This window comes from Oratosquilla oratoria, chromosome 11 (assembly GCF_046742065.1).
Source record: "Oratosquilla oratoria isolate Oo_2021 chromosome 11, ASM4674206v1, whole genome shotgun sequence".
Classification (NCBI taxonomy): Eukaryota; Metazoa; Arthropoda; class Malacostraca; order Stomatopoda; family Squillidae; genus Oratosquilla; species Oratosquilla oratoria.
The window spans coordinates 48,304,815-48,328,831 of NC_134787.1; the positions used below are offsets into that span (position 1 = coordinate 48,304,815).

The 24,017-nt window shown below is 44.9% G+C and overlaps 1 protein-coding gene and 1 long non-coding RNA gene across 3 annotated transcripts in view; one reads left to right on the forward strand and one right to left on the reverse strand.

Annotated features, from left to right (window-relative positions):
• LOC143029801 (uncharacterized) overlaps window positions 1–24,017 on the forward strand; it is a 247,475-nt gene that overhangs the window by 12,172 nt on the left and 211,286 nt on the right. The gene's annotated exons all lie outside the window — the stretch shown is intronic.
• Window positions 1–24,017, reverse strand: part of bou (glycosylphosphatidylinositol anchored membrane protein boudin) — a 52,778-nt gene that overhangs the window by 8,363 nt on the left and 20,398 nt on the right. The window contains exons 2-3 of one of the 2 annotated variants that reach the window (XM_076192803.1): window positions 6,389–6,541; window positions 3,541–3,708 (exon numbers count right to left, since the gene is read on the reverse strand). In XM_076192803.1, the coding sequence (XP_076048918.1) occupies window positions 3,541–3,708; window positions 6,389–6,541 (321 nt within the window). The remainder of the gene's footprint in view (window positions 1–3,540; window positions 3,709–6,388; window positions 6,542–24,017) is intronic. The other variant, XM_076192802.1, reaches the window with a different exon arrangement.

Here is a 24,017-nt window from a genome sequence, read left to right on the forward strand (position 1 = left end):
AGGGAGATAAAACGGATGAGAGGGACTTCGGAAGGGAGAAAGGTGGATGTACGGGAAAGGGTGAAAGAAGAGGAACAAGAACGAATGGGATTGGGCGGAATGAAATGCAGAGTGGGGAGGGAGAAGGGAAAGGATTAGAAAGGGGTAAGGGAGACAGAAGTACAGGGGATGAAGAAGGACGAAAAGGTTAAGCCGGGAGGGTCGAAAGGGATTGGAAAGGATGGGGAGACCACCGATTTCCGGAATAAACGTGGTTGGCTGAAAATAATAATAATAATAATAGAAAAATGAAAATGGGAAATGGTATATATCGATGACAGGGAGGGTGATGACGTGAACATGAGAGAGAAAAAGAGATCGAGAAGGAGGGGCGGGGGAGTGAGAGAGGAGAGAGAGAGAGAGAGGGAGGGGAGGGAAAAAAAAAACAGAAGCAAGGGGGGAATTTTAGGAATGGGGATCAGAAGAGTATCAGGAACAGTAAGGGAGAGGGAGAGTAAGATAAAGTAAAACGGAAAGAGAAGAAAATGGGCCTAACCTAATTGACATATAAAGGGGGAGGATAAAAGGTCAAAGGAAGAGACGGACTGAGAAGGCCGAGGGGGGGGGGGTGAAAGATAGGTTCCTCTCTAACCCGAAAGCTCCTCTCCTCCTCCTCCTCCTGGGGGGGAGCAAAAGAAGGGCCTTTGAGAGGTTTTTCCCTGAATAACACGAAGGCTCTAAGCAGCCTTGTCATTTCGTGCATCATTACCAGAGTTCTGAATATTCCATTACTTAAATGGCCCCGGGTGTGGGTCACCTGAACGATTTTATCCACCCGAGTGAGTGGTGGCACCCAAGACTAAATCAAGGTGACGATGACCTATTAACTACGCCAGGAAGATGTTCTTTACTCTTAGCGGAATGAAATCTGGTGTTTGATACGAGAGGATCTACACAATGCGACACGTCCCTGAATCTGCTACAGAAATCGAAGGAGAGGGGGGGGGTAGGTGGTCCTGATAGAAATCATCTTAGGGTTTTAGGGAATGTGGCGGGATTGGAACAGCATTTTCACTCACTGCTGGAATATTGGTGTCTCTAAAGGGGTTATCACACTGGGATATTTTCCCTCCGACAACATCCTGCCTCCAACCTCCATTTGAATAACTAGAATATGACTTCGCTTACGGAAATCTAGACTTCTCTAAGAACATTTGAACAGTATGTCTAACATTCGTATTGGTTTACAATTTCTTACTTCATCATTCTTGTTTGCTATATATGACGTAAAGATAACTAGATATTTGGGAATTCGAAAAATATTGTAACTGAAGTCGTTTTTACTCGAACGAACTTACAACGGTCGGCGCTGGTGAAGCCCATGGAAGCATAGTGTGATAAAAAGAAAAGAAGAAGAAAAGAAAAAAAAAAAAAAAGTTTTACAATGCATGATCTACAGGACAACGCACTATAACGGAATCAACAAAATTCAATATTTCACATTCCGAGGCGGTGAAAAGCATACAAGAGGCAATAAAAGTCACATTGGGCGTCGGATAGAATCATCTCTTTGCGGTCTATTAATTATCAGAATCTATCGATATCCTCACTTCCAATTGGAGGTGCAGCCTTCAGAGGTTGGCATTCGGTCACTAGACCTGCCCCACGATCTTTCTCGTTCAACTTTAGATACTTCCCTTGAATTCTACAGCAAGAGCTACCAACTCGCCACTCGTCCTCCTCCTCCTCCTTTCCTCTCCTCCTGTTTGCCGATGACGGAAAAAGTACAATATAACAGACAGACAGCAGTCCTAAACTACTTTCCACACAAATGTATGCATGGGTCCGATGACCTTCGCTGGCTACTGTGGGACTGTGGGCACTTCAGGGAAACTCGAAGAAGCGACAAATACTATAATTCACAAAGGAAGGGTTAGAGAGGTCAGACGATATCATAACCTCTAAAACTTAATAGCAACGGAATATATATTATATATATATATATATGTATATATATATATATATATATATTCACACGTGTTTGTGTATGTATGTATATATATGTATATACATACATACATATATACACGTGAGCGAGCGAGCGCACACACTTATACGCACGCCTCCCAATTAGGGCGATCAGTTTCCCGCCCCCAACGTGATCCAATCGCTGAGCCTTCGACTGGAAGGCTCCGATGGTCGGTCACTGGGAAGAAGACAGAAGGGGGGGGGGGGTATTAGACAAATTTAGCACTGTGATGCTACTTAAAGATTTAATTCTGGCTACTCATTGGTAATCCCGTGTAATCCTTACTCTCGCTCTTACAGTAAACACGGTTAACCCGCTTTCCAACGAAGCCCTGATTTCGCTCAGTCTTCTCCATTAAACTTCAATACTGGGCCTGCCAAGACAGCCTGCTGCTGTGACCTTGAGTTACTTCCCCCTCCCCCAATCTCTCTCTCTCTCTCCTTGTGCCTGGGCTTTACTCGCCATGCAAGCAACCGTTACTCGAAAACAACCTTCCATACTCTCGTCTTCCCCTGTTCAGCTTCGCCTCTGCCATGCTGGTCTCCTTCCACTTCTGGCCTTCTTCACCGTGTCTGTCCGTATGCTCTTCGGAAATCGGTCAATATCTTTATTTTCCCCCTCCCCCGAAATCATCTACTCTTTTCCACCATGTTTATCCAGTCCCTTCCGTGCTGGGTGGCACTTTCTTTTATAATGGTTGTCGCCAGGCTAATTTTATTCAGCTGTGCGTGAGGCCATCGTGACTGAGTGGGTTAAGGTACCAGAATCGATTGTCATGATGTTGCCAGACCTTTGTTTCCCCATGCGGCTCTCCCCCCCCCAAAAAAAAAGTGCATTAAATCATTGAATCCTTTAGTAAGGAGGCGCCCTTCATATGTTTTATTCAGTAGGAGGGATTTCCAAGTAAACCTCTTCTTCATGATGAGACTGTACGAATCCTGTTCAGACCAGACACACAACTGTTCTAGTGAAAGGAATGTCACTGCATTTCAAAGTCGGGACGCGTCGGATGAGCATAGCAACTGAACCAGTGTGACAACGAAGGGACTGTTCACAGGGAGGTCGTTAAGTGTATAAACAAGGTCACGGGGTCACCAGGCTCTACGACTACAACAGCTGGGTCTACGTTCCTTCGAGACTGTGTGCATGCAAACTCACGAACGTACGACATCGTGAAATGACGTATAGGATTGAAATGGCTTTTTTAGATACAAAATAATGACTGTGTGGATTAAATGTATGTAGTGCGGAGATGCTGTGGAAGTGTGGGCTGCAGGGCTCCCTTAAGGTTCTGCATCTATATCTTAAAGGTTTAAGGATTCTTTAGAGAACTTGGGTGTGAGACTAGTTTGTGAGAAAAGGGGTACGAGACTTGTCAAGGTGGTGCATCAGTACAGGTTGTGGGGGTTGCTACAACGCTGAAGACTTCATCTTAGTAGGGTGTAGGGGGTTGCAGGACGAAGATATTTACAGCAAGGGAGGAGAAGTTTGGATGGCGGGGGTTCCCCCTATTTGAGGATCGCATACTCTACCTTCGAACATGCCAGTCGTCTTGACGCAATACTTAGCCTCAAAGACGCCGTCGCAGGATTCTGGCTTCATTTCGGACTCTATGGGGTCTTCGTGTAGCTGTGCGTGCACTTCCTCCGGACACACCTCCCCTTTGCTGCTGTCGCACTGATAACACTCCAGCCCCAGCACTGGGGGGAGCGCCGCGTGCCAAGGCGGGTGCGTAGAAGCGAGTCCGCGGTTATCGAAGCCGCGTAAAAGCGAGACGTCGGAAGACAGGCGATGCGGTGCGAGACAGGAATGAATTGGAGGAAAGGGGTGGGTGGAAAGGGACACAAAAAAAGGGGTGTTAGTAAAATGTTAGTTAAAGCTTAGTTTGTTTTACTTCTAGATTGTGCGTGTCTATACCTTCTAAGAAGAGTCAAGGGAAGAAATGGCAACGAGTAAAGAAATTTCAGTGATACTCATCCAAGGGCCTGTTAGTAAGAAAGAACAAAATTACTGTTACAAAATGACTATTGGCAATAAATGCATAGAAAACATTTAAAGCTGTTACAAAGGAAATGCAATATTAGTAGCAAAAGTATTAGTTTATAGCTGCCAAAAGAGAAAATATTAGTAGCCGTGAAACATTCTATATTATGGATATGTTAGTTCCTGTTAGAAAGAAATTGCAGCACTGTTAGAAAGACAAACGTTAAATGTTAGTATATACATGCAAGGAAAAAAGTTAGTACGTGGCTGAAAGAAAACAACTACTTGTTAGAAACGTGTTTTTGGACATTGGTAAGTGTTTATTTACACAGTCATGCAGGCAAACGTCATGCATCGTGTCACTACACGCACCTCTAACAGGAGAAGGCAGAAAACAACATGACGGGTTGCCTCATTCGAATCATGCCTTCGACCTCGTACAATTTGAACGTACCGATCCATTACGTCATACCTAGACACCCTAGCCCGTCACATACCCGATCCTACTGTGCTAGCAGTCATCCAGATCCGATCATCTGGATTAGAAATCCACCACACTCCTTTATAATTCTGTTAGCTCGTTCAGTCCCTTTAACCCGAATACTCTATTGGCACCTGGAAGAACCGAGTCGCCATGCTCCACGGGTACAGGATACACAAACCTGATTTAGTACATCCCATATGGTGATGACATTAGAAATTGTGTCCTGTCCTCGCGAAAAAGGGGTATCTTTGACATGAAAGGTGCTTTGATATGTCAAGAACGTGGACCATTTTATTAGTCCCAGCCGAGTCATATAGATATAATAACACTGAGCCTTTGGGCAAATAATGTAAAGCGCTACACTCATCTGGATCGATTGATAACTCAGCCCTAATGACTTGATTGACGCACCGCTCGGCAGTTCTGTATCTCACTTAACATGCAACCTATTCCCGTATTCGACATCGGAGCATGTGAATAAGGCGCTACTGAAGAAGAGCTCACGCCAGGAGACGCTTAGTCATGGATAACCTGGGCAAGTAGCAATCACATACGTGGGGGAAAGATGAAGGGGATCGAACAGAGAACGTGCGCACACACAAACGCGCGCACGCACACACACAAACGCGCGCACGCACACACACACACACACACACACACACACACACACACACACACACATATATATATATATTTATATATATATATATATTTATATATATATATATATATATATATATATATATATATATATATATATATATATATATATATATATATTTATATATATATATATTATAATCTTTTCGAATAGTCAACGTGAAATGACGTCACACGGGGACGTCCCTGTCAGCCGTGAGACCTCAAGTGGCAGGATTCATTCCCGAGGTCGTTGCAACTCTCAACTCCCTAATGAGGGCAAGAAGGCAATTAAATCTCCTTGGCTCTAATGAAGGGTCCTACAGTATGTCAATGCAACAGTGAGTTAGGTACACCGTGAGAGAGAGGGAGAGGAAGAGATAATTAATTGGACGGATGTTTATCTCACTACCCCTTCCCCGTATCAAGAAAGGAACTAAGTTAACCATGAATGGTCAGATCACTTGGCTGCCAAATGATTACGTTTTCCATCGCGATTTACATTGCTGACCTTTACGGTGTTCCCAGGTAAAACATATAACTAGTCTCTCCGGCAGTGTGTGTGTGTGTGTGTGAAAGAGAGAGAGAGAATTGTACACACAGTGGACTTTTGGTAGCGTGCGCGGCTAGCTGCTCCTACAGAAATCAATCACACGGGTTCGAACCCTGATCACGACGCAGATGTTAGGAATGACACATCCTTTCGGTTATGAACTCCAACTGCCTATACGGAGGTCCTTTCGCAAAGCATCGTCCTACAGAATCCTGGGTATCCGCCCTTCGCCCGAGTACAATCGTCTGGGGTCTGCCAGAGCAAAGCCTCTCAAGTTATGACGCTGCGTAACGCCATTCTCAGTAACAGGCCAATGCACCGCCACCCCACACATGCATACAACAGCCATACGGAAAAAAAAAGATAAATATATATATATATATATATATATATATATATATATATATATAGATAAATATATATATATATATAGTATAATTAAATAAGATCAGTAATACAAATGGAGTGCCATTCGACGTCTTTCTCTGGGACCACCTCGAGGACGCCCTTTGGGAGCACTCAACCAGACACCTTTTTCGAGATCTCCCCTAGGACACGCCCCCTTAAGATAACACTCCCAACAACCAGACACCTCCTCCAGGAAGACCATCCTCGGGACTGTCCCCAAGGAGGGGCACTCCAAATGCCTCCCTGCTTTCAGGAACACCAGCAGCGCCAGCAGGAGCACCAGCAGGAGGTGGAGGAGGACCAGCTCCCCGACCTGTACCTTCGAAAATGCCTGTCATCTTGACACAGTAACGGGCATCGTAGATGTCGTCGCAGGACTCCCCCTCGAGCATGTGGTACCAAGGGAGGTTCTCGGAGCAGGTGATCTCGCTCGTCGAGTCGCAACGGAAGCAGTCCAAGGCCTCGGCTGTAGCGCCAACAGGGAAAGAAGATATGTTAGTCAGGGTTCTGGGGTAGCAAGGATAGTTTATGAGTTTAGTCTTGCAATAAGAAGAGGAAAGGCAGAAGTTAAAAAATAAGTTCTTTGTAGTCTGGAATCCTTTGGGCACATCGTCGAGGAAGCCAAGAGGATAAAGAAAAAGAAATAAAAACAAGATAAAATAAAATAAAAGGAAATATAAAAACTCACTGTAAATTGCATTCCGTTGGGTATACACATGTATAATAATTATGTTCGTGTGAGTGCGTGCGCAAGCGTCAGAAAGGCGCCCTTCTACTTACCGTTGAGCCGACTAAATGCCAGCTATCCTGTGATTCACTGATGCGCAAACGCAGGACTATGCAGCACCGTATGGGATAGCGATTGCGAAATGTTTATGCAGACGATATTTGAGGTTACGTGAGACCCCTACGGACCAGACTCGCTAGGCATTTCTTTACAAGTGGAGACTAAAAACAAGAACAAAATCTACCTACTACTCCACTTTGTTGGTGCTATATTACCCCAAGAATAGAATCGCTGGTATTGGTAGCAAAATACAGGCAGCAAGGATATAAATAATCTCCCGATGTCATCTGGCAATATATAAATGCAGAGAACAATTTTCAGTGATCTGCATAACACACTGACAAACAGAATCGTCACGCTGTAGCCCCTGGTAATGTAGGGGCACACTTGGTATTTCTCGCTAGCATGCTATTTGCTTTTGCTACTCTGAGTAAACACAACTTGCGGTTACGATTTTTTGTTTTCCAAATTTCCAAAGGTCAAATTACTCTGACGTCATAGACTGAGAAGCTGAATGACGAACTAATAGAAGTTAAACCTAGAATACGAATGTTACACATTATTGAGATATTCTTCCGGAAGTAGTTTCTACTCAAACGAAATAGCAAAAGCAAGTAGCATGATACCTTAGTGTATCGCCAGTTTTAGACAAGCTGGGCTTATGTTCATCTCGGCAACAGCCAAGGCCGGATGGTTTTTGTCCCAAAGACCAGTTTTTAGTTCGTCTCAAGAGAACCACTGGACAAAGACAATGCCGAGCACAAGCTGCTGGTCAGTCACCACTGAAACTAAACCTTCTTCGTTTCGGGCAAATAACTAAAACATTCTACTTTTTCTAGCTGGAGCAAGGTGTGTCAACGTGTATACGCCATAAGTCTCGTCGACCACAGTAAAGCAAGGGGTACCGATTCACTACCTTTACAAAATCTAACCTTCTGCATGACGGTCCACCTGCAACTGTACGCGTATACGCAGTACACGCCCAAGGCATAAGCGAACTAAGCGGCTGCGTGTCAGACTCGTGATCGTCAGCTATTACCCTCCCGAATGGGAGTTCAGATCCCATATAGACCGATCAGTATGTTTGTGGCGTTTATGCACGCGCGCACGCACACACACACACACACACACACACACACAGGCTTATTGGTGTAACGGTTAACGTCTCGTACTCCCACGATTAGGCGAGGAAAAGCTTCCACTTATTGCAAGTCGTTACTGCCCCTCGTGTGTGTGTGTGTGTATGTGTGTGTGTGCGCGCGCGCGTAAACACCACAAAAACACTGATTGGTCTATATGGAATCTGAACTCCCATAGCTGATGATCACGAGTCTGACACGTGATTCAAGTGGCACCGCTGAAAGCTGCTGCAAAAAAGATACAAAGCTGCTGCTGCTGCTGCTGCACGAGTGGCGTGTCGGCTGGAGGCGTGCAGCTGCATTAACGACATGCGGGGAAGCGGTTGGTGCGCAATTAAGGTGTGGTCACATACAAAACTCGGGTAGTTTCCCCTCCCGAGGCATGGCTGACGGGCAAAGCATCGAAAAGAGAAAATAAAAACAAGTAAGGCAAGGACGGTACCCCCCCAATAGAGGACTTTGTAGCTTGGAATTTAATAAACCATGCCTGTGGTTCAACTTCGCCGGTAGCAGGGTTCGAACCGCCATCCCCCTTGACCTTCATTGCCAGGAACGACGCCCTAACTCGCTCATCCAGCGTGGGTCAATCACTGTGCTACGCAATCTATTTCCCCTCTTCATCTATTTATTGTCGTAATGGACTCTGCTACTGTAAACGTTCACGAGTTTGTCCGTACTGTTGCTGTAAAGGATTGGGTCGCCAAGTAAACGTTTATCTTGATTTGCTAACTGAGCTTTACACCTAAACGTCGTGGACCCAGCAAACGCGTTGACCGATTGTGTTACGAGCCATCAAGCAGATGCTCTTTCCCGAAAAGGATGCTGTGGAAACCAGTTGGCAATAATTCGTCATGCCCTAGAGCAGGGCTTCCCTTTTTTCTCCAATTCCCCACTTTTTAGTGAGCCAACTCTCCATTCCCACCACAGCATAGGTCTTTGACAAATTCCATTTTAACCCATGCAGTGTTTAGTACGTAAATATACGCTTTGCTTTTTTGTGCCATTTTACGGCCCTTAATTTTTGTTTGCATATATTAGATTTTTTACTAACAGTTATCACATGGAAATAAAATACATATGAAAAGACAGTGGTTCTTCTGTCCGACCGGTCATTCCCCACTTGGCAACTCCGCCATTCCCCACCAGTGGGGAATTCCCCACAGGTTAAGAACCACTGCCCTAGAGGCTCAGACCAAATTCCATCAAGCCAGTGAACCTCTTTATTAATTCCTTTCTGGTATGAGCTAGAAGAGAGTAGTGCAATGCCACCAGAAACGGAGGTATTTGATATAATTCTGTTCTTTAACGTGAAACAAGTTGAAGACCCCGGTAACAATTCTCTTTTTTCTTTTCGATTCTGGGACTGGAAGACACCTGCAACCAGTTGCAACTCTGTTTTGTTCACAACAGGATCAACATCTCACCCTACCTACCCAAACTTCACTTTTGTTCTCTAGAGCTAGGCGGACTGGGGTGAAGGGGAATGATATAAAGATAATAATAATAAAAGAAATTATATCGAAAGAGAAAAAGGAAAGAGAGCAATGAAGAGAGCCCGGAAAAAAAAATAGAGAAAACTGTCAGCGAGATTACAGACGACTGCGTGTGTGCGTTTGTCCGGGTTGGGGGAGTGAGACTTCTTCGCCTCCTAATCCAAATGTAATTCGAGACTTAAGGAATCCTCGGCACAGGAAGGCGCCATCGACCTTAGACTCAGAGATTCGAAGTCGAGATTTCGTCCCTCTTGGCACGGGGAGAGGATGGTGCCATGGCACTGTGGCACTCGAGGGGAGGAACATGGGCCCCACGCGATCTTCTCCACAAATGAACTCAAAGCTATCGACGTAATAAATTCCCCAAAGGAAATACAAGTTATGACGAATACGAATTAATATGACTATATAAACGTGTCGCACATTAGTCATTGCCTCCATTTTATTATTTTTTCTTTTTTAGGTGGGTAGGGGGGCTCTGGTGAAAAGTAATTCGCCTTTATAATTCCTCCACGCCGCCCGAGCGTCCTTTATATATATATATATATATATATATATATATATATATATATATATATAAACACACACACACACACACATATATAAACAGCATTCTGAATAAAAACTCTTTAGCTGTATCCGGGTTATATTCTTTAAAGGAACCAATTCTTCATTTGATGTAAAGAAAAGGTTAATTATGAGGAAATCGAGATTAGTTTTAAATCCATAATCTCGTCGGTACGATGGTGTTCTTTGTGGACTATGCTCTCTCTCTCTCCTTCTCCGTCGCCCTCTCTTCCAGTTAGGCAGACCCCCTCATGTGCACACTAATTAGGACGCGCCATTAATTACGACCAGCTTTGGGACGACGACGCTCTTCAGTACGATCCACGTTTTGAACACACTCACCAGAGCGGCGGTCGTCGTTGTGTTGAAGACGATAATGAAACGACTGGAACTGTTACTTGACAATCAATTTTCGTATTTTTGTGTTTCCTCCCTTTGAGACCTCAGCGGTTAAAAAAAAAAAAAAAAAAAAAAAAAATATATATATATATATATATATATATATATATATATATATATATATAGAGAGAGAGAGAGAGAGAGAGAGAGAGAGAGAGAGAGAGAGAGAGAGAGATATTGGGACAGATTATGGGAAAGGTGAAGGAGGAAACACGGGTCTTTATCTGAATATTGAGTTTATTCCTGACCTGCTTTGACCCGTAGCGAAACCGGTCAGGAATAAACTCGATATTCAGATAAAGACCCGTGTTTCCCCCTCCACCTTTCCCATATAATATATATATATATATATATATATATATATATATATATATATATATATATGTGTGTGTGTGTATGTGTGTGTACAACACTGAATGGGTCCCAGTGATTAGAGATACATTTTAACAACCGCAATGCACTTTGATATCCTAGTTGGAAAGTCACTGTCGCACTTGTCATAAGGATGCCGGGTTCGAGTCCTGGGCAGTACCATATTTCAATTTCAGCATGCTGGCCTGTGATGGCTTAGAATTAAAGTGCATTGCGGTTGTTAAAATGTGTGTATATATATATATATATATATATATATATATATATATTCCATTGTCATTGTTGTGTGCGAGATACTTGTAACCTTACAACCTAATACCGCTCAGCAGAACCTACAGCACGTCTTTGAAATAATATTAAACAAGTAAAATTAACGGCATAAATAAAAATAAACGTACAAATAATTAAACAAAGAAAACGGGGGTTCCGCAACCTAGCTGCCCTTCAGAACAGTTTCCTCTAAAGAAGTTTTAAACGCCAAACTTTCGAGTGAGGGGAGAGAAGTGGTTTTACCCATCAGCCAACTCCGTCCCGCTCTCTTGGTGGAAAATTGTTCCTTTCACGACATGAGACCCAAGAAGCATCCCTCTCTCTCTCTCTCTCTCTCTCTGTCTCACCAGGCAAGCCATGACTTGGGCACTCTGACCTTATACGGATATTAACACAAGCAGAATACGTACCAATACCAAAGAAAGTGCGCGTGAATAAAGCACAGACCACACTGACAAACCCAGGGTACAAACTTCCATTGACGGGTATTTGTTAGAGTCACCACAGCACTAACACAGTATACGGTGACACTAAACGGGTTGTTTACAACGTGTGGACTACACCTGGGGAGTCCACTAAATCTCATTTAGTGGAGCCACGAAAGGAAAACTAGCGAGAGTTAGTGGAAGCTATTTTATTCAGTGTTGCTAAGTGATCTTCAAGGAAACTGGAGAACAGTAATAAATAAGTGTGGGGATACACGAGGAAATAGGCCGAGAACTAATGCACTGAATTAACAAAGGTCTCAGCATGGACCACGCAACCATGAATTAACATGACTGCATACAAGCGCAAGCCTGATCTTTCTCTCTCTCTCTCTGCTGGAAAAAATCCCGTCATGAGCAATTGCACACGACAACATGGCTCGCAAAGATACTGGCAAGGGAGGTCTGATGCATGCAAATCTTAGTGTATTTTCACCTACGAACAGTTAAACACAAGTACAGATATATTCGTATACTCACGTGCTTGTACTTGTACTGTTCGTGCACAGATGTATGCGTGCACACGCACACATATCCAAACTCATCTAGTTGCAGCCAAACACACACAGCCACATCTAAACACACAAACCCATCCAAACACACATATACCAACACCCTTCCAAATGCACATGAATCAACATCCAAACACACACACTCTCAGTGAAAAAACTATAACCACGAAAACTATGTGGAGTATCTAGTAAACCTTGCAGACGACAAACACACAATTACGCTCCAGTGTGCACTGCTGTCATGGTGTAATCGTACATCATTTCATGTAGTTACTTTGTGTTGCACTATTATCAAGTGATGACCACTAGCACCCGAGACTGAAACGGTGTGGTGATGAGGTTGCGATGTGATGTGATGCCTGGGTAGTGGTGGGTGGTGAGGAGCCTACGCCAGGAGACGCGTGGATGCGGCCGAAGTCGTCGCCAGGGACTGTTGGGGCAGGTAACAGTCACTTCTGAGAATCGGAAAGGAGTGCGGGATTCGAACCCACGAGTGCGAGACCGACACACTTCCGATCACGCCACTAGCGCACCTTTAGGTAGTGGGTTATGTTGATAGTGGTGATCATGGGCTTGAAGGTGGTGATACTCGAATGGTGGTAGTGTGGAAGGTGGTGATGGTGATAGAGGTGGTGATTCTTGGAGACAACGCCGAGAAAGAGTGTCGCAGTCTTGAGCGGACTTCGGTGTCGAATTAGACGAAGAAGAAGAAAACACTAATGAGATGCACCGCGTCGTTAGGTGGTCGGGAGGCGATGGTCGACTGGAAGGGAGGTGGGTGGGTTGGTGAGACGGGCAGTAAGGAGGTGGCACCAGAGAAGTCATGGGCAATGGTATTTCGCTGTCAGTAACCAGCGTTTCTATCCTTGGAAACGTTCGCACCGTTAGAAAAGAGATTTAAGGAAGTAAATGAGGAAACAATATAAAAATATAATTCCTTTCCGAATGGAGATTAATCTTCAATCATACAATCCTGCGAGAATCTGGGCCGTAAGAATATTGTTAATTCGCTAAAATATGGAGACGTAAAGTTAATCCTGCGAATTTTCCATATGGGAGATCAGTGAAGGATGTGGGGTTTGGTGGTGATGGTCTTTATGCAGGTAACTGTAAATGCTCCTAAGTCTGTGGCAACGATGATGCACTTGTCATCATCCAGGTTAGCATAGTAGCCCCCTCCCCACATTTACGATTGGTTGTCTCCAAGGTCACATCACTGGGATGTTTGTTCTGTTGGTTCAGGGATGCAAATCTTAAATGCAACGGAAGGGGGGAATGGATGAATTGTACCCACACAATTCAGAGTGCATACGGTGACTGGATGAGGCAAGAAACAATACTCAAGTTCCCAGATACAAAAAAGAATTACTTCATAAGCGAAGGGGAGAAGTAAAATGTCTATGAATAAGAAAGTGAGGATGGTGGCGAGTGCAGTAGAGCTATGCTGATCTATAGGATTCAGTCATGTGGTTTTAGGAAAAGCGAACTGAAAGCGACAGATGGGGGTGCCTATGTAGTGCAAGGGGTAAGAAAATAATAAAGGATAGGAAATGAGAGGAAAATGCAAAGAGAGCGAGACAATGGAGAAGAAACATGAACATGACAGGGACAGAGAAGAGGAGAGAAGAGATGAGAAGGCAAAGCCGGATGGCGATGATAACTTTCAGCCCAAGGTGGAAGAGAAGAAAACGGTAGAATGACGTAATGGGATGAGCGATGAGGAAGGGGATAAGCGGGGGGGAAGGAAAATTTGTATAGACAAAGTAAAGTGGCGGTGGAGGGGGGGGGGTGAGAGATGAGAAGATGGCCGGGGAAGAAGAATGGGAGTAAAGGAGCAGGAGGGCAATCCATGTGGTGGTTGTGAAGTGGCCCAGCAGTAAGAAGTATGGGAGGGAAGATGAGAAAGTTGTGATCTCTCACGTTCAGGTCATAAATTAAAGAAAAAATACTGTAGTTTCTATGTAAGTGTTCTATAAGGAGAGAAGAGGGCATTAGAGATTTTCTAAGAGGGAGAGACAACTGAAGTGGCCCCCCAACCTTCCTCTCGTATTTCTCCTCTCATTTCAAGGGATCGATGACTAACCCTACAGAGGTGGGCGACCCCCAACCCCCTTTTTTCCCAACCTCATGAAGAAAGGAATCTAAGCTTGGAAACACGAACATAGGCAAACAGATACACGCGCGCGCACACACACATACATGTGCACGCAATTTCCTCTATCAAGTGTTGAGACTATACACCAGTAGTGTGTGTGTGTGTTTCTCTGTGTACGCATCATAAGCCCGCCCATAATATACGCATTTATACACTACGTAATTGTTATTCTGTACGCAGTACAAGCTCATAGCCAAACACACACACACACACACACACACACACACACACACACACACACACACACACACACACACACACACGAGTCCCCTACAGGACACTGATGAACAGATTGCGCACGTAATCCCGGAACACCAGAAGCGTATACAAATCACCCCACCCCCAGACCTCGACCACCCCCGCCTTTTGCCCCCCCCCCCTTACCTTCGTCAGCTACTCCTCCACCCACTCCTCATCCCAACATTAATCAGCGCCCCTCTCTCCCTGCCTCGTTATTTATGTATATTATTCTGGACACGTTTGTATCCCCCCATTTCCCTTTAGTCCCCCCCATACGTTCCTATCGCTATGTTACCGAAGGGGAAGGGGAGTTCATTGAAATGAATAAAATAAACTGACGGCAGCCATGACAAAAAGAAAAAGTGCCACCAGGGACAGAAGGGATTAATCAAAATTCTATATAACACCCTTACCCCCCCCTCCTAAGATATCCCCCCACACCCGTATTCCCGCGTATCGCATCTCCCCCATCTTGTACCCTTCCCCTCTCCCCCCGCCCCTTTCTCCCCCGCTCCAATCCCAACACGTTCGTCTTCATTGATTTTGTTGAACTCTTGGTTTTAGTGCTTATTCACCGGAAAGGGTTCCAAAGAAGTTGTGTAGTTTTGTGTAAGAAACGTGTCGTTTTGAGTTTTATATATGTAACAATATTGTTGTTGTCTCTAGTTTCACTGGCTGGAAACCCGCAGTCTCACAGTAGTCGGCAACGGTCCTTGCCCCGGTCTGTGTGTGTATTTGTGTGGTGCGGTTGCTACGTCAACAGCTGATACGTTACTCAATGTGTTTAGGAACATCTCGTCTACGCACCGAGACTTGTAAAATGCGTGTATGTGTGTGTGTGTGTGTCTGTGTCTGTGTCTGTGTATGTGGGGAGAAGTGGGTCAGAATAATATCGGGTGACGAAAAACACTCCCGTCCCGTCCCACTTGTTAATTTATTCTGGCTAACCTCAAATGATTTCATTCAACAACCGACGACTTGTAAAGGTAATTTGTTATGTATGTTGTTGCCTTTAGGACTCACAACTTTGTTGGCCTTATATCAAACTCACAACTTTGTTGGCCTTATATCAAACAACTTATTATATAAAAGAGAGAGAGAGCGAGGAGAGATGAGAGTGAAAGAGAGGTACGATATTTCCTCTGTAAAGTTCCCAATCCCACTCCACGCTTAACAGGAAGGTACCCACATCACAGGACTTAAACATGGGGTTAACTAAATCTTTCTTTGCCGACATCCTAACGATATGGACACTTCCTCTTCCTTGTCATTCACTCAAACAGGTGTTACGAAGCTACAGGCAACCACTCCACAATAACAACTCCTTCGCTGTAGGAGAAGTCACACAAACCCCAAAACGAATCAGTCTGATGCCTTGAAGGAAAGTGCCTCCTGGTAAAGCTTCCTCTGCTTCAGCAAGAAAATCGCTAGGAAATGATCGACATGACGTAATGTCGATCCGGGGCACAAGGGAATGAAAGAGAATTAACAGAAGAATGGTGAAAAAAAGAGGAGTGAAAGTGAGGCTGGAGAGGGAAATGAGAGATGGAGATAGATATTGATGGAGAGGATGTGTATGGGCGAGAGATGATGATGGCAGGGAAGAATAATAGAAAAGAAAACTTAACACCCGTACGTTAGTATATATGTGAATTATGAACCACGGTCTTGGACCACGTGCTAGGCTTATGACTGACAGTTATTACCCTCTCGGAAGAGGGCTTAGAGCCCGTATATGTAGCGCGCATGCATGTGCATACGAATATACACATTTCTATAGGCATATATAGAATGCCTCAATGTCCTTGCAACGTACGTAGGCCTAATGTATGTTCCTTTAGTACGTCTTTCACCTGTCCTTCCTACCAACAGTTGTTGGGAGTTCTGTTCACAACTCTGAGTTCCCTGTCCCAGCGCTGTGAAATACCAACACCATGCCCAGCAAAACAATCTTTGCTTAAATCCCAGCAAATCACCGCAGCCCTACATCCCAACCCTATCAAACACACGTCGTCATCTATTCGATCACCAGCATCATTTACACCACCGATTCTCAACATTTCTTTCCTCACCAACTGCCCCTTATTTCCACCAAATTATGAATAAATAAAAGCACAAATAATCAGATATGCGGGCAAATAAACAAATATATAACTAAGTTAATAATATAGTCGTTAAGAAGATGGAAATGGGTGTTTGTGATCACATTAGGATCCGATTGGATACACGTGTACAGACATAATTATCCGCCCCCACTCCCCCTCCCCAACTGATAATTGCTAACGACCCCCAACTGCGCTAGGCCAGACCATTCCATCAGTGTCTTTTTTTCTTTCTTTTTTTCTCCCGTCAGCTTCAGCATTACCTCTCATCACAAAATGTATCCCCATCAGTTCTGTCAGTTCATCTTTTCCTTTCATGTTCATTCCATCACCACCACCACACCATTTTAGGAACTTTTGTTCTGTAACACTCCTTAAATATTTCCTTTACGATTTCGATGACTCCACATTTTTGGCTCAATTGTGTCCCCCCAAGGATAGCGACGATTATTGCTGACAAATATTAATAACCACCAACTTTCATTCTCAGCCTTCTTCGCCTCCTTCCACTCCACCCGTCTGCCCCCGCCTCCACCTCCACCTCCTCCAACACTATTGACTCGCGTTCGATTGAACACTGAAGCTTTGACTCGTGGTGCCGCAGCCTCCTACTTTGCGATTGATTATCGAATGTAGGACTCAAACACTTCCGAATAAAAGCCAGTCAAAGACACACACACACGCATACGCGCGCGCGCGCGCACACACACACACACACACACACACACACACACACACACACACGTATACGCACACGGCTGACTCACGAATTAGATGAGGTGGTATGTGAAATGACGCTTGGTGGGGGCTGGGTGGATTGACTCAGGCCACGGAATAATCAAGCTCGATCCACAAAAAGTTACATTAATAACCCTTTTACTATTAATGACGACTTGTACGTTAGTGATGCCTGCCGCCAGGCGATTTTATTCAGTCGAGGAAGGCTCAAGGGAGGAATAGCTAGAACATCTAATGGCAACACCTGCTACATGTAAAATGTTAATAAGCAACACAAATGTCCCACAATCAGCATTTTTCATAAATGAAAAAAAATTGAAACATGCTCAAAATTATATAAAAAATAAAAATCACACGTTAAAGGCGGCTAGAAAAACACTAATATTAAACAAACTAATAATTCAGCCAATAGAGCACATAGTACATAGTTACAATTCTACCAATACACAAAATTATATATATATATATATATATATATATATATATATATATATATATATATATATATATATTCTATGTACAGTACCCAATAATATGGGCCACCAACGACCCTAACGAACAGAAGTATTCCAATAACAGACGCAGTCAACATTTTCTTCCTCCCCTACCCATGGCCTCTTCCTCCTCCTCCTCCTCCTCTTACCACATCTATTTCCTCCTCCTTACCACCACCACCACCTACTCCATCTTTTCAATTCGCAATCCACTCCATGCTCTCGCCTCTTCCATCCTCCGCCTCCATTTCCAAACTCTCCCTCCCCTCCTCTCTCTCGCTCTCTCTGTCTCTTTCTATGACGCGAATGAACTTCATTCATTTCTCCAGGGCATTGGCTTTTGCCGATTGAAGACCAACCTCTCGCACTCTTCCAGCCCCCCCCCCCAAAGCGCCGTCTTGCTCTACCTGTGTTTCCCTTCTCCCCCTTTAAGAAAAAGAAAAGAAAGGAAGAGAATAGAGCGAAACTGGTCAGGAATAAACTCAGAAACTCGGAACTAGACCCGTGACTTCTTTTTCCACCTTCATCAACTTGTCACAATGCACCAGCACACACGCACGCACACACACACGCACACACACATTATTAATCTTTTTCCTAATATTTTCAATTCTCTTCACTACAGTTCAGACTTTGGGAGGATCATAAACTAGCTTATCCATTTTAATAACACACAATTTGACGTTTCGACTTCAAGGAGTCATTCTCAAAATGGTAAGTTACAATTCAACAACACAATTGAACAGGCACAGAACAACTACATTTATACAGACTGAACAAGGCAACGTCTTTCCATATACATGGAAAGGCTTACAATAGTGTGTGGGCCGAGTGTGTTATTAAAATGGATAACTTTGGACAGCTAGTTTATGATCACCATCCCAAAGTTAAAACTGTAGTGAGGAGAATTAAGAATATTAGGAAAAGATTAATAATTGTGGCAATGTTGTGGTGTTTAACTCAGTGTGCATTAAAGAGAACCTGCGCCCCAAGTATACGATATATATATAATATAATGTATATACACATGTGTGCATATATGTGTGTGTGTATATATATATATATATATATATATATATATATATACATATATATATATACATATATACATACATATATGACTCGATGGCGCGGTTGGAAGAGCTCCCAGGTGCCACTACGGAGGTTCGGGTTCGAATCCCGCCCAGGGCTGAAATAATTTCTGTATCTTGCGCTGCGATTCGTTACTCCAACTCTTGGGTGGGGAGTTGTGTGTGTGTAAGTTGACAGCATTACCCATACATCGGTCACATCTGAGCTCTCTACCGGGAGGGAAATAGCTGTCGATCACGAGTCCAACACGTGATCTGAGACAGTGGTGAATCACACATATCTATACACGCACACACACACACAAACACGCATATATAAACACCCTCGATTGACTAGACCGATTTAGGGAGCAAGATGGGGTTCAACGGCTGCGTGAGATCCCACAAGGGCAGAAACTCCTGTCAGCTGCAACCTATCTCAACCAACTCCTCTCTCCTCCAAAGTCCTCTTCTCTCTAACCCATCCCCTCCACTTCTTCCATTCCGCTCCCCAACAACTCCACCTATTCCACCTCTTCTGAAAGCATGTTCTCCATTCCACCTCACCTACCTCCACCTTATCTGGAGACGCCTTTTCTTGCTCCACCTTATCCAAAGCCTTCTCCACCACCCTTCCACCTGGTTCATCTTATTCAAAGGCTTCTCTAAAGGCGGCGCGAGCGGGCTTCGCATATTCCTGGTAGTGGGTTCGAGTCCCGCACTCCTTTTTCGATTCCTCCAACCTTTGAATCACCGCTGTAAAATTATTATGGCAAACTAGTTTGTTTTCCAAACATTAATACATAGGATGTCATTTGATATACTGGAGGAAGTTTATTTTCTCCAGTATATCAGATTCCTTTCCGAAAGCTGCGAGCTCCAACAGTCTGAGGAAAAATATCCCAGTGTGATAACGCCTTTACAGATCAAGAGAGATTCCTTTGACCGCTACGCAACTTCCTAGAACAGGCTCCTCCTCCTCCTCCACTCCTGCACCTGGTCCACCTTATCCAAAAACCTATTTCCCCCTCCCCCCGCCACCGCCCCCCACCTCGTATTTACCCATCCGCAAACCAAGTTCTTAAAATAGCCAACCTTGATCTCCATCACCCTACCTTTTTCCTCTCCCGCCTAATCCTCATCTCCCTCCTCCTTTTCCTCCCTCCCTTATCATCACCTCGCTCTCCTTCTTACTTTTTTTTCCCTTTTGATATCGAAGGCCACTCCTCTCCCCGCGGCCAGATATATTTTCCTCAGCCCACACCCTTCCCTCCTCCTTTCCTTTCTCTGGCGTTACCGAGGTTTTTCCCAAACACGCACACAAACTTCAATCTTGTTTTCCTTTCTGTCTTCTTATTCACCACCATTCCACCCTCCACCACCCGACCCCTTCCACTACACCATCAAAAGATGGTGTCACTACAAGCACTGGTAACGTGCTAGCTGTTGGTTCAAGTCCTCGGGCGTACCACGTTTCAATTTCTGCTTGTGCCTCCACGGTTCTTCCGATGGTGATGGTTTAGAATTAAAGTGCATTGTGGTTGATAAAAACGTATCTCTAGTCACTGGGACCCATTCAGTGTTGTACACACACACACACACACACACACACATATATATATATAAGCATGCGAGGATGAAGGCTAAAGAGGATTCATTCTTGATTACTATTGAGAGTATTATCAATGCAGTATAGGACATTCTTGGCTTCTTCGTTGAATTTACCCAATACGTGCCCTATGGTTGTTGACGTTTCGGAACTGCCTGGCATCATCTTCAGGGTAGTGTTGTGCATATCATGTGCAGGGTGGGTCACAAAGTGTTCGTGTGACTGACATACACATCTAGTCAAGACAGGTGTCTAGAATTGTTTTCGGGGAACCACATATTTGATATGACGTGGTATAGGAGGCCGAGGGGGGGGGGGAGTCGTCGTCCTTGGGGTAGTATTGACCTTTATTCATCATCCCCTATTCGCCCTCTCCTCCTCCTCTTCTTCTTCCCGAACCTTCTCTATTCTCTCGGGTTCTTCTCATCCCCATCGTTTAACTTTTCCTTCCCCATCCACCTCAACTCGTGTGTTGTTTGCAGTCAGCGGCAGCCAAGCTCGACTTGCCCGAGGCCATGGACCCTTTGTAAACGAGGCCCTTCACCCGATCTCTTCGTCCCTTCCCTCCAGCCTCGCTCCTGAACCTCGCCCCTTCCGCCTCCGCCCTTCAGGAGGCGCCTGTTTCTGCGCCTCCAACAGGAACATCTCTTGTCTTGTGGAAGAAACTGCGACCGAATACGGAGGCCATTATTTGGAACCTGGAAACCCCAATGTTCTATATCGGTGTCTTGTATGGTCCCACACAGCACGAAACCTCTCACGGTTTTTACGTTTGTTCTAGCTGCCGCCAGACGATTTTATTCAATAGATGGACACTTCCTACGCTTTTAGTTAATAATACGATCTTGTTCTGGACCGAAAGATCTGTCAATATATTCTATCATTGTAACCCTTTATAACATTAACCCTCTCCTAAAACTCTCAGAACATTCAGGCCTACTCCATCCTCCATTGAGGCACTCCCTCTCCTGCCATCAGTCCACTATTAAGAATTCGTCGCCTCCTAATTATGAATGAGCCCTGCCTCTTGCGTACTACCTCTTTCTAGACTTCCCACTCTTCCGCCTCCCCCTGCTCTAGGTATTATGTCTCTTGAAAAGGTCCCAATCAAGCCTACTGCCTCCTATGTCTGACTACAACGTACTACCTCGCACTCCTTCCTCATGTCTCCTACTCCCACTTACCGCCTCCTCCTACCACCTATTGCCTCCTATTCCCACTTACTGCCTCCTGCTCCCGCCTACAGCCTCCTACTCACACCTATTGCCTCCTACTCTCAGCCCCCGTCCACCTCTTTCTCCAACTCTGCCACGGAGCCTCCGGGTGCCTGTGGCCCTTGGCGGCTCTGGCTTCCTTCCATTTCCTGTAACGTCTGAAAGGTGTCGCGGCTTCAAAACGCCCCGCCGCCGCCGCCTCGGCGACAGAACACCTGCGTCCGGAAGGTGCCAAGGAGGAAACCCCCCCGTTTCCACACCCCAACCTATTGACCAACAGGTCTCTTCATAAGAATAATCGAAAGGAAAATGATGACCGAGCGAACGGGAGAGGAAAAGAAAAATGAAGAAGAAACTAGAAGAAAATAGTTGCGATGGTAGTAGTAGTAGTTGTTACAGTGGTAAATTTGGTGGTGACATTTTAAATAAAAAAGGACAAAGGATGGAGAGAGAGAGAGAGGAAAGTGTAAGACGAGTAAAAGTAAACAAGTAACGGGAACGAAGCGGAAGAGGATGAGAAAAAGATCAGGAATACGAAATTCCAATTATCTGCAAACATAAAAGACACTAAACTAGATTTACAGACAACAAGTTCCACTTTTCATTTGATTCTGTCTACCGTCAGACCGTTTAATTCATCTTCTGACAACCCATTTCATGTCCATCTTCCAATAAAGACCCCCATCCGTGTCTGACGTGGCATTTCCATCATGGCTACCGCCAACCTGCTTCTTTCCATGGCGCAGTCTTACAAGAATGAAGGAGACTGCAAGAGACCATCAGGCCCGCACTAGGCAGTTTCATGTCCATCACTACCAGGCATCCCCATCCATAAAGTTGTCTAACCGTGAAGCTAAGTCTATTCCATTCGTTGACCACCCTATTAGTAAACCAATTCTTGCCTATTTCCTTCTTAAATCTAAATTTGTCCAGTGTAAATCCATTACTCCGAGTCCTGCCCTGTTGTCTTAATGTGATGACCTTGTTTGCGTCACCCTTGTAAAAGCCTTTGATCCACTTAAACACCTCTATTACATCACTCCGCACTCTGCGTCTTTCCAGTGCGGAAAGAGTTAAAATGCAGTTGGGACAGAGACTGGAGCGGATGCAGGGCAACACAGGATATGTTGTACCTCCTCCCCGTCTTCTTCCTCTAAGAGAAGGAATGGAATGAAATAAAAGAAATAAGAGATTAAAGGATGGAATGAAGGGAAAGAAGATGTAAGAAGGGGCGATGAGGGAGGAGAGAGAGAGAGAGAGAACTGGATTGGAGACAGCATAGGTGGGTGAATGAAAAGATGAAAAGGAATATGCGCGCATAGATAAAGGATGTCAGAACTGACAGCGACGGCGGGAGAAGAGGGATGAAACGTGAGGACGAAGTAAACGAGAATTTGCAAAAGGAGAAAAGGGGGAGAAAGGAGTGGTCGAGGATTAAAGGAGAAAGAATAAATGGGAGAATAGAGATGTGATAAGATGGAAGAGTAGGAGGAGTCTGGTCAAGAGGAAGGGTAAGAGAGAAGCAAATAGGAAGCGAGATTCGGCTGACGTCTGGGCCTTCGCCAGTGCCGCCGTCAGCGCAGGAGAGGTCCTAGGAGTGGGCGGGTCATATCTCGAGATGTGTGGCTAAAATGCACACTCGGGAGCGAAGCTCAGGCTGCAACAATACGTGGTATATACGCGCGCGCGCGCCCGTGCGCACAAACATTGGCGCAACCACACGGAAACACTCATACATACACACCACACAAAATGCAACATGCAATAAGTGTATGAAATTTGATACATGACTTTTCTAACACCGGGTGATTTTATTCGGGTTATAAGAGCTGCCGCAACCCGTGTGCGTGCGTGCGTGTTTGCAGAAGAGTCGCTGCAGCGGGCGCTACTGCAGAAGGCCGGGGCGGCCGCGGCGGCAGGGTCTCGTTAGCCCTGCGCGACGTCCAGAGGGCTCTTAAGGGCCCTCGTGGCCTCTGTCGCGCCAGTAACCAACCCGCCAGTTGGCACACATACGCTCGCACACGCGCGCGAGCATGCACGCACACCCACACACAATTAGGTGCATATACCTTGTTCATAAACCTTTCTGAGCTCCAACATCACATTTTTGTGTGTAAGCAGGTGTATGTGTGTGTGTGAGCAGGTGTATGTGTGTGTGTGTGTGTGTGTGTGTGTGTGTGTGTGTGTGTGTGTGTGTGTGTGTGTGTGTGTGTGTGTGTGTGTGTGTGTGTGTGTGTGTAAGAGCGCACACGTTTCTTATTCAGTGGTTCTTAAAATGTTGGGGAAGTGGGTATGA